Source organism: Brassica rapa, chromosome A01 (assembly GCF_000309985.2).
Source record: "Brassica rapa cultivar Chiifu-401-42 chromosome A01, CAAS_Brap_v3.01, whole genome shotgun sequence".
NCBI lineage: Eukaryota > Viridiplantae > Streptophyta > Magnoliopsida > Brassicales > Brassicaceae > Brassica > Brassica rapa.
This window is the reverse complement of record NC_024795.2, coordinates 23,273,759-23,285,612: the sequence shown is the minus strand read 5'-3', so window position 1 is coordinate 23,285,612 and position 11,854 is coordinate 23,273,759. Positions and strand designations below refer to the sequence as shown.

Genomic DNA, 11,854 nt, shown 5'->3' with positions numbered 1-11,854 from the left:
TGTTCGTTTGGAGGTCGCTAGCGTCAGCGACCAACCTGAGCGACTAAACGTTGTTCGTTTACCGGTCGCACGTTCAGCGACTGATCGCAGCGACCAGACGCTAGCGACCCGCGATTAAAAATTTTGATCGCCGAGAAATTCAGCGTTTGCGACCAAAACCTGCGATCAGAAAAAAAAAAAAACTCAAAATACAAAAATACCCTCAATCTATCTTCAAAATTACAAAACAATACCATTAAACCTAAATCCTAAAATCTCTCTCGCCTCTCTTCTCTCTCTCTCTCTCTCTCTCTCTCTCTCTCTCTCTCTCTCTCTCTCTCTCACCATCTCTCACGATCTCTCAGGCCTCGGCTCTCTCTCTCTCCCTTCACCATCTCTCACGCCTCTCTCACACCTCTCTTCACCATCTCTCACGATCTCTCATCTCCATCTCTCACACCTCTCTTCACCATCTCTCACGATCTCTCTCCACCATCTCTCACGCTTCTCTCCACCATCTCTCACGCCTTAGCTCTCTTAAAGGTCAGTCCCCTCTCTCTCTCTCTCTCTCTCTCTCTCTCTCTCTCTCTCTCTCTCTCTCTCTCTCTCTCTCTCTCTTTCTCTCTTAGCGTTTTGTGTTAGAATAATGGAACCTTTAGATTAATTAAGTTGGATGTTGGGTTTTTTGATTCTTGATATGGGTTACTTTTAGATTCAAGATTTTGATTATCAAATCTCTGTTTTTAATCTGATTATCAGACATGTGTTTTATGGGTTTGAGTTCCTGTGAATGTTTTCAGACATGGGTTTGAGTTCTTTTTGGTCTGTGACGTTTTGTTTAAGTCAAATTTATTGTTTATAGTTTGGTCACTTAGGTCTGTATTATCTTTTCAGGTTTGGACATAAATCACAACAAGATAAGACAAGAAGAATGGCTGATGACGTAAGTATTTTAGGCAGTTCTAGTTTCTTAGATTTTTTGTAATTGTTTTTTCTGCTAGTTTAGCTTGTTTGTCTATTGATGAGACTTGTTATTTAGAAATGGACCGATGAAGAAGTTAGGTATTTCTTTGCTCTATATGCTGATGAGAAAAAGAAAGGGAACAGACCATTTCACATTGCTGCAGTTAACCATCTCAAATCTGTTGAAGAAAACAGAATGGCTTTTATGTCTTTCTCTAGTGATGATGATAAGATTAGCTATCTTGAAAATATGATTGGAGTTAAGATATATGAAGGATTGTAGTGTCTGTTTCAGTATGACTGTTTTAATATGACTCAGATTGTAGTGTTTTTTTTTAAGTATGACTTTTGTTTCATTTCTTTTGTTTCATTTCTTTTGACCGTAGGCATCCAAAATATGGTTTGATCAAATGGATAAAGCTAGTGACGGCAACGATGGCTCTACACAACTTCATACGTGATTCACATCGAGAAGATAATGATTTTGTGCATTGGCAGAGAAGAGAAGAATATCATACTCATGGTGATAATGATGAAGAAGAAAGAGATGAAGAGGAAGATGAAGATGAAGATGAAGATGAAGAAGAAGAAGAAGATGGTGATGGTCATGGTGGACATATTCCATATGAGCCGACTGGTGATAGAGCCATGGAAGGTTTACGTGATCGTATTGGTAATGAGTTGAGTAGAGGATATCGATTACCTTACTAGTTTATTTGATTTGAGTTTGTACTGATTATTATTATAAGTTACTCGTATGATCACTTTTTTTTTATTATTTAGACTTTTTCAATATTCTAAGTTACAAGGAATAATATTCAAGTGTAGACTTTTTAATTAGAGTTATAGTTTATTAATGTGACAACTCATAAACAAAAGTGAACTTGTACAAGGAAAAATATAAGAAACTGAAACGATTAAACATATTGCATCCATGGTGTGATTTATTACACTTTACAGTTTTAATGATTTAGCCACGTTTTTGACGAAACCTAAGTACACAAGAGCAAATGTATGTCAAAAGTAAATATTTGATCGCCAGCGATACAGAAACGAACAGCATAGCGACAACCGCTGCGATCAATCGCGCGACATAGAAACGAACAACATAGCGACAACCGCTGCGATCAATCGCGCGACCTTCAAACGAACAACTATCAGCGACATCATGTCGCAGTCGCTGGTCGCTGACTCTGGTCGCTGACGCTGGCGACCACGAAACGAACAGGGCCATTATCGAGCTGAAATCATCCCTTGTATAAACATGATTAAAAAGTAATTTTCAAAGTTAAATGTATTTTAATTTTTTTTGGTTGTATATTTATTTCTAAAGTTAAAGTATGATTAATTTATAATTATACAGTAAACAATTGGCGACCAACAATTTTTATAGCTCATATTCAGTCTCATTATTGTGTGCACATTGCTTTGAGACCGTCCATTGATACTCCAATAAAAAACAAAACCTTTCCTGATATTGATTAGCTAGTCTTACACATTCTTAATACGATCTCATGTGTAAACTGACGCTCCCGGTAATGTGCCGGTCACGTCTCCAGTCTGAAAGTCACGTGTCAGTAACCCACGTCGTCCGCTCACCAACTCTGTCTCTTGGGTTTCTCTATATATAACCCAATCCAACTTCCTCTTCACACTCCTTTTATTTAAAATCTCACAAAACCAACAAGTTTTCCCAGCGAAAAAAAAAACAATTTCGAACTTTTTTCCCTGGAAAATTTTCCTACAACACAACCAAATTAAAACTCATTAATCCTTGAAAAAAAAGTAAACCTCACAACAACTATTATTCAATATGGTTATAGATTCAGAAACCAGTGGTAGTCATCACCGTAGACTCACTTTCGCCGCCTTCTTGAACACCGATCTCTCCGCAGACGAAGAAGAAGAACAGAGCCATGGTGCTGCTGATGGTATCAATCCCAGTAGTACCAAGAACAAGAACAATCAGCAACGTCAAAGCAATGCGTCGACCACGAGCGGCGACTCATCTCCAAATCAGGTTCGGTCTCCATGGAACCAGACTTACTCTCCGTACTACACCGACACGACAACTACACCGATGATGTCACCGTCTCCGTGGAACCAGACTTACTCACCTTACTACAAGTCTCCGTGGATATACCAGAGCCGAAACGTGGATGATGATTCGGACAACGGTTTGATCGGTACGATCGTGAGACAAGAAGGTCATGTCTACTCGTTAGCTGCTTCCGGAGATCTTCTGTTCACTGGATCCGATTCCAAGAACATTCGGGTCTGGAAAGATCTCAAGGATTTCGCCGGGTTTAAATCAACAAGCGGTTTGGTTAAAGCGATTGTGATAACCGGAGATAACCGGATCTTCACCGGTCATCAAGACGGTAAAATCCGGGTTTGGAGAGGGTCTAAAAGACGAACCGGAGGTTACTCGCGAATCGGAAGCTTACCGACTCTTAAAGAGTTTTTAACGAAGTCGGTGAATCCCAAGAACTACGTCGAGGTTCGTCGCCGGAAAAACGTTCTTAAGATCCGACACTACGACGCCGTTTCGTGTCTGAGCTTGAACGAAGAGCTCGGTTTACTCTACTCCGGTTCGTGGGACAAGACTCTCAAAGTCTGGAGACTCTCCGACTCTAAATGTCTCGAATCGATTCAAGCTCACGACGACGCGATCAACACCGTCGCCGCCGGGTTCGACGACTTGCTCTTCACCGGTTCCGCCGACGGGACTTTGAAAGTGTGGAAACGCGAGCTTCAAGGGAGAGGGACGAAGCATTTTCTAGTTAACGTGCTGATGAAGCAAGAGAGCGCCGTGACGGCGTTGGCGGTTAATTTAACGGCGTTAGTTGTTTACTGTGGATCTTCTGACGGTACAGTTAATTTCTGGGAAGGGAAGAAATATCTTTCTCACGGCGGGACTCTCCGCGGCCACCGTCTGGCGGTGCTCTGCCTCGCCGCCGCCGGGAGTTTGGTGCTGAGCGGCGGAGCGGATAAGAACATTTGCGTGTGGAGGAGAAACGGCGATGGGACACACTCGTGTCTCTCGGTGTTGATGGACCACGTGGGACCTGTGAAGTGTTTGGCGGCGGTGGAAGAGGTGGAGGAAGACGGCGAGGGGAGATGGATAGTGTACAGTGGTAGCTTGGATAAGTCGGTGAAGGTGTGGCGCGTGAAGGAGACGGCGTCTTCGGTGATTGGCTGAGATGGGTTGAGGAGGAGGAGAGTTACGCGCCGTCGTAGCGCGTGGAGATACGGAGGAATAATCCGTGGGACATGTGATTCCTGCCTTAATGGTCAAGGCAAGTTTTATGGCCGGCAAAATTAAGCAGATCATACTACCAATAGCAAACTGCCACGTCATGAAAGTATCTAAAAGGTTCGGAAAGTTCCTATAGTTTATTTGATCTTCATTGTAACTGCACATATTTGATTCAGAAAATGGGGAAAACAAACCTTATATTATTTCATTCATTGTATTAAAATCATTTTGTTCATATACTATATATTCCATTCGTTTAAAACTGTTTAAATTAAAAATTAATGTTTCCAATGGTTAAAAAATGGAATTTTAGATCTTCACTTCTAATACGTACAGGGATGTTAAAATGGGCTTGTCCTACCTATTTACGTCCAAACCCGTTTAATTTTTGTGTCCATATAAAGTCCATTTACTTAACAATATTAAACGGGCTTCGTCGGGTTTGTCCACATGTGTCCATTTAATAAATGGGTTTTGATAAAAATAACTGGACAGCCCATTAAATTCATTTAATTTTTTTTTCTCTTTTTCAACCTAATCTATCGTCGTTGTTCTTCCTCCTTCTTCACCTCCTTGGCTCTTTGCCTCCTTACGAAAGATCAAACTGCTCCAAATGAGTTTCTGATTCGAATCACGAAGCTTCTAGGGTTTTGATTTGTCTTCTAGAGTCGTTGTTCTTCACCTCCGTGTCTCCTTGCCTCCTTTCATCTAGTCACGAGATTCTCGTGTCTGCTACTTCTTCTTCTTCACTCTCTCCAGCTCGTGTCTTCCTCGTATCATACAATCAAGGTTCGTTTCAAACTGATTTCATAAGTGTTCTTTCAATTAATTTGTGGGTTTGTTTAAAAATGGTTTGATTTGTGAACAGGTTTCACGAACATATGCAAAGGAGTCTCAAAAATTGCAACCAAAGCTGAGATTAAAAGTGGTATGTGATTCTTTTTTTCACTGAGTGATCATTTGACTACAATATGTATATGGAAACAAGAACAGAACCGATAACCAACATGATTAACTATGTTTTGTATGAACATCTTCTTCGCTGTGACCGTGTGAGTTAGCTTCTACTGGTTTTGTCAAGTTTTTCGTTAGCTAAAGAGTCATTGTGTAGACAAATTTTGATAGTCCCTTGCAGCCACTAATAATTAAATATGTTTCTTTAATAATTAAATATGTTTTTTTTTTTTTGCAGAGATGGACTATGATACTGTGCACACAATGGCGCTTCTTGAAGCTCAACGTGAATACATGGACATGAATGATGAAGATGTTGAATTTGATATAGATGAAGAAATGGCAGAAACAGAAACAGAAGCAGAAGCAGAAGTTCAGTGTGAACCACAAGCCACTGCATCAACACAAGCAGCGAAACCTCAACGTAAGCGTCGAAAAACTTCACTTGTTTGGAAAGATTTTGTACTAGTGGGGGTAGAAGAGGATGGAAAAGAAAGGGCTAAGTGCATTCATTGTGATTCAAAATTAGTGGTTGGTAAGACTCATGGTACAAATCAGTTGAAACGGCATTTAGAGTTTTGTTCTAAGATGCCTAAGAAGGTAGATAAGCATGTGTATGATCATATGGTAGATCGTGAGATGGTTACTGAGTCTATCATTTACCATGATCTACCATTTCGATACGTGGAATATGAGAAAGTTAGAGAAAGAGATAGGTATTTAAATCCTGACGTTCAACATATCTGTAGACAGACTGCTGCTCTTGATGTTTATAGGAGATATGAAATAGAGAAAGAGAAGTTGAAAGGGCTGTTTGTGAAGCACCGTGGTAGGGTTTGTCTCACCGCTGATTTATGGGTAGCTCGTCCTCAAAACATGGGTTATATCTGCTTAACTGGACATTATATTGATGATGGCTGGAGATTACACAGCAAGATCTTAAAATTTTGTGAGATGAAGTCTCCACATACTGGTGAGGAAATAGCTAATAAGGTTTTTGAGTCATTGAAGGGATGGGGTTTGGAGAAGAAGGTTTTCTCGATGACGTTGGACAATGCCACCAACAACAACAGTATGCTGAGAATCCTCAAGGGTAAGCTTCAGATGATTGGTGGAAGCGATGGAGGTTTGTTGTCTGATGGTAAACACATACATGTGAGATGCTGTGCTCATATTCTAAACCTCATAGTGAAAAGTGGCTTAGCATTAGCGAACAGTCTTCTGCATAATATCCGAGAAAGTGTTAGATATGTGAAAGCATCGCCACAAAGACAAGAAGCATTTGCGGCATGTGTAGAGAGAGTAAGAATTACAAGTGGATTGGGGTTGTCACTTGATGTTCCTACTCGCTGGAACTCTACATATGAGATGCTTTTCAGAGCTCTCAAGTTTAAGGCTGCATTTGCTAGCATGGAGTTGTATGATCCAAAGTATAAGACGTTGCCTACAGAGGATGAGTGGAAACGTGGGGCAAAAATCTGTGACCTTTTGAAGCCATTCAGTGCTATCACGACTTCTTTTTCGGGTTCAAAGTATCCTACTTCGAATGTCTACTTCACACAAGTATGGAGGATACAATTGTTATTGAAGAGATATGCAGAATGTGATGATGATGGAGTGAGAGAAATGGCCAGAGAGATGCAAGTTAAGTTTGATAAATACTGGAAAAGTTACAGTGTAATCTTGGCTATGGGAGCAGCTTTAGATCCAAGAATAAAGATTGAGATGCTTGAAGCTGCTTATAAGAAATTGGATCCCTCTACTTCAAGTTTAAAGATAAAAGAACTCAAGGATAGTTTGTCTGCACTCTACAAAGACTATCAGAAACGGTCTCAAACAAGTTCTTCAGGTGTTTCACTCACACCAACTCCACAAGAGATTGTCACAGAATCTCCACTTGAAGATGATTATGATAATGTAAGTAATTTAATATAATTTTAGATAATTTCAGTCATGCTTTATCTTGAAATTGTTTATCTGATATAAATGTTCATAATGAAGGATTTTTTTGAGTTGGAAAAGAGCATTGGAGGTGGAGTTGGCAACCCAAAGACACATTTGGATATATATTTGGAAGAGCCAAGGCTGAACAGAAGGGCTAACTTGGATTTGGATGTCTTGAATTATTGGAAAGAGAACCAACATCGATTTGGAGATTTAGCATCGATGGCACGTGACATCCTCAGCATTCCGATCACCACAGTAGCTTCAGAGTCTGCCTTTAGCATTGGATCCCGGGTTTTAACTCCATACCGAAACCGTCTCTTGCCTAAAAATGTCCAAGCTCTTCTTTGCACTAGGAATTGGTTGCGCGGTTTTGCTGAATACAAAGGTAATGCTAAAAGGCCGTTTTATTTTATGACTATATTTTCTTATAACTAATTCATATTATACTTTGTAGGTGCCATTGAAGATCTCTTTGATGAAAATGAAGATGTTGGAAAGAAAGCAAGTAATTATGGAGTGGAGTCTTCAACATCAAAAGATTGATATGTTTGCTGGAACAAAGGTACATAGTTTTCTGGTTCTGTTTTACATCAGTTTATAATTTTTTTGATGAAAATATATAATATGTTATGTTTTGAACATGGACAGATCCTGGTAGACGTTCAAGAAGGAAAAGAGTAACTTATGGACACTTAGTGTGAAGTGTGAACTTTATTTTTCAATTATGCTGTGACTGTGATTTGTAAACTTTGAATTTTTAGTTGAAGCAAAACAATGTAAGGTTCTGGATTCATATTTTATTTGACAGGTATTTAACAGGTTTCATCGAAAAGATAAGCTATGATATAAATAGATCATGTTCATTTTTTTTTTAAGTAAACGGGCTTGAAACGGGTTTGAAACGGGTTTAGTGTTAAATGGGCTTCACATAAACGGGCTCTAAACGGGTCTGATTTAAACGGGTTTTAAATGGACATCTATTAAACGGGTTTGGACGTAAACGGGCTTGGACGTAAATGGGCGGGTAAGCCCGTTTTAACATCCCTGAATACGTACGTTAAGTTGATTTGTTAGCTTCTCTTTGTTGAATATGTTGTAGCCATTGACAAATAAAATGTAAAAATCTATTGGTGTCGTCATGAATTCATGTATTAAAGTCTCACTATTGTAGGACATATGTAAATCATATCAGTTTCTCATAAATTTACATTGACATACACACACATCCTTCTATTTCTATTTTCAAATAATAGAGATCTAAACATACATTAAAGTTAGGCCAAGAATCTAATTCAGAGGCGCTAGTATTGCTTACGCTACTTTCCCTCGTCTTCCTGCTTATGCTGCTTTCACTGCCCTTGTGTTCTCCCCCCAGTCCCCCTTGCATTCTTCTTCTTCGCAGGCCACATTTGATTGGATACCAAATCTTGCTGAAGCTTTAAGTTTTCTAAGGGGCTACGGAGGAACGTAATAGACGAGAAAACCAGCCAAATTCCTAACGACTAGATGCTCAACATTTCACAGTCGGATTTTATGTGATGTAGATCATATTCATATATATATATTTTTCACTAAAATATATATTCGACAGAGGAGAACTCCATTCAAATGAAAAACTGGAATTGGAACACCTAATGCTTAATTAGTAGATGTACTTAAGAGGTAAGATTTGTCTAAATAATATTTTTGATATGTGCTAGCTTTTACTTCATCCCAAATGACGTAAAAAGTTAATCTCTACGATTATTTTGTTTGACAATATTCTAGTATATAGTTGTCAAATTTTATAATTCAACTATCCATTTTATGAGTTCGGGTCAAATATTTTATTTTAATCCTTTCCTCTCACATGGATGTAAATTTCTTTTATGCCAATTGTCAAATTTTATAATTCAACAATCCATATTATGAATTCAAGTCAAATGTTCTGTTTTAGTCCTTTCATTCACATGGATGCAAAATGTATCAAAATAAAAGTTATCTACAAAGGAAAAGAAAGGAACAAGCGATTTATTTTGAAATTGATCTGGTAAAATATTAAAATTAAAATTTGAGATTTTAAATACGTGTGGTATTGTGTTAGGCGGATTTGTTAGTTCAATTTGTTGAAAAAGAGTTGATCACTGGAAACTAAATGTAATTTTGTTGCTGTCTCGATGACAGTGTATGTACGAAGTCTTTCTTTCGTCGGATTTAAGTTCGATACAAATCTTACAAGCATAAGCTATATCTATGCACGTTGACTATACACACCCTTCTATCCAAAGCATGTTTTTGTCAATGTTGTACCTGCCAGGGTACCTATCCGCTTTAAGAATATGAGCATTCGTAATCATATCATTGGCCATAAGACACAAGTTGAGTAAGTTTCAAAAATGTATTATTCTTAGTTATAATTTGGATAACAATTACCTAAATTTCAATTTTGAATCTTAAAGAAGTTATTTAACTAACACTAAAATTTCAATGAACTTTGTGAAAGTTATACTCCCTCCGTTTTTTTATATAAGTCGTTTTACAACTACACACGTATATTAAGAAAACCATTAATTTCTTATATTTTCTAAACAAAAACATCATTAATTATTTACCTAACCACAATTCAACCAATAGAAAAATAAAAGATATATTACCATTAGTCATACAATATTAATTACTAATAAATTTTACATAGAAAACCGAAAACGACATATAATTTGGAACAAAAAAATTTCTCTACAACGACTTATATTAAAAAACGGAGGGAGTATGATTTTTCACAGGCAAGTTTATTCATATGAGCATGTTCTAAACTTTAGTTCTCCTATATTACTTTAATTTATTAGCAATGATTAAGCCCATAAGGCTGCATTTTACAAGCAACGAATGCTTTCCTATTAAAAAATGAAGGTGGCAGTTTACAAAACAAACACCGTGAGGTTAGTCATGCTTCTCCAACGTAGTTAGGCAAAGCTCCACTAGGTTTTAGTCCATCTGACTTTAATTTATTAAGAATGATTAAGCCCATAGTCTTGACTAATTTATTACAGATTTTCACATGGTAGACTGTTAACGTTCTTATTAGGTTAATCACAAATTCAGCTTTTATTTTTCAATATTAATAATTCATTTGACTTTGGGAGGAATCTGTATGCTCCCCTGATCAAACAAAATGCATAGATGGAATAAATAAATTGTAAAACACGATCACAACTCACGAACAAAATGATTTACACTCACGCACGCACTCAGCAGTCAGCACATAGACTCGTAGCCCCAACTAGGACTAGTATATACGTTAAAAAGATGCTAAATCAAGAATTATTTAAGACAGTTTCATATAATATATATAACATAATTGACACTAAATAATCAGCACAGACCGTCGAGATTACTTGCTTATATAATTACATATCTTTGTATCGTGCAACGATTTGGTTAATTAGAAGAAAAAAAACTTGGCAACATTAATGTAATGTCTGAGGACGACCATGATATGAATACCTCTCATATATAATTATCTGACTGTCCAAATTAAACTGCCCATTTTAGATATGATTTGAAACTTCTGTCATCAGAATTTCAAAAGAAGCATAAAAAGATGATGATACTATTATTTCTCAAGTTTAAATAGGTTATATATTTATTTGTTGCAATCAAAATCGCATCCGACCTTAGCTCAGTTGGTAGAGCGGAAGACTGTAGTAGTTGCAGATAATCTTTAGGTCGCTGGTTCGATTCCGGCAGGTCGGAATAAATTTTTTAACCTTTTTACTCTCTGTTTATTTGGGCTTTGAGAAATAAAAGCCAGCCCATATCTCTGATGCTCTTGCTTAAAAATTCCTCAAATAAACCGTTATGAATTGAGTTGCACACGACAAAAACTGTAACCAGGTCTTGTTTTGATTCTTTTTTCTTTCATCTCATTCCTCACCTTCTCTACCTCTACCCATTTCCCTTCACATTTGATAAAAGAAAGCAACATAATCTTCACACTCAAAACCAAGTTTCTTCCATCTCGAGAAGCGCCTTTCCGATCTCTTCACCCATCACAGTGTCTCCATAGATGCTGCAGGCATTGCAGAGACTTATCAACAAGATGGCGTCGGGTTTGATAAGCATAGGTTCATAGCGAATACAAACTCATACGCTTCTTGTAACCGCCCTACTTTACCGAGAGGTCCACTATGCGCATCCGTAGCGTTTAATCACCTGAGTCGCACCAAATCTTGTCCTCATGCTCCGAAACAACTCTAGTCCTTCTTGAACCAGACTATATGACGATAAGCCAAAAGCAAACTAGTGATTGTTAAACTATAATCTAATCTCTCCTTGATACATTTACATAAGTTAGTTATTTATGTTATTACACAAAGAGTTGTAACTCTTCAAGTTGTGTCCTTTAGTATAAAGAGTTGTGTTTCTTATACTTGTATTGATTCGATCTCTATATAAAGATCAATCATCTGTTGTAAACATATTACCGAATCTCAATAATACAAAAGTATTTTCAGTAAAATTTATAAGCCTGAAACGTCTATCTTATTCTTTCTCTCGAACTCGTGTGTAACACACTGTGATCGTTGTGTAACACAAGCGGTTGGTAAAAGATTAACATGGTATCAGAGCTTTACGTTTGAGAGGACAAAGGAAAAAGCACTAGTAAGAGAAACACTTGGCGTGGAGAAAAGGAGGCTAGAGGATTTTGTCATACGATTTCGGAATCACTCGAAACGATGAAGAATCAAGTAATCCCCATATTTGATGGAGAGA

The 11,854-nt window shown here is 37.7% G+C and overlaps 1 protein-coding gene and 1 non-coding gene across 4 annotated transcripts; both read left to right on the top strand.

Moving 5' to 3' along the window:
• The first annotated feature begins 2,053 nt into the window (after window positions 1–2,053).
• LOC103837607 (protein JINGUBANG) lies at window positions 2,054–7,925 on the top strand. 3 transcript variants are annotated; one of them, XM_033290066.1, is made up of 6 exons: window positions 4,148–4,990; window positions 5,070–5,129; window positions 5,394–7,072; window positions 7,157–7,487; window positions 7,557–7,664; window positions 7,751–7,925. In XM_033290066.1, the coding sequence occupies exons 3-5, from the start codon at window positions 5,396–5,398 to the stop codon at window positions 7,643–7,645; spliced, it is 2,097 nt and encodes a 698-aa protein (XP_033145957.1). In that variant the 5' UTR covers window positions 4,148–4,990; window positions 5,070–5,129; window positions 5,394–5,395; the 3' UTR covers window positions 7,646–7,664; window positions 7,751–7,925. The 3 variants fall into 3 exon arrangements, with proteins under 3 accessions (XP_009112215.2, XP_033145957.1, XP_033145960.1); XM_033290069.1 differs by lacking the exon at window positions 5,070–5,129 and having other exon boundaries at window positions 4,174–4,318; XM_009113967.3 differs by lacking the exons at window positions 7,157–7,487; window positions 7,751–7,925 and having other exon boundaries at window positions 2,054–5,129; window positions 5,394–5,579; window positions 7,557–7,655.
• Window positions 7,926–10,749: 2,824 nt separating this feature from the next.
• On the top strand, window positions 10,750–10,834 carry TRNAY-GUA. The gene is given in 2 exon segments: window positions 10,750–10,786; window positions 10,799–10,834. It is a non-coding gene; the product is annotated as a tRNA-Tyr (tRNA).
• The last annotated feature ends 1,020 nt before the right edge of the window (window positions 10,835–11,854 follow it).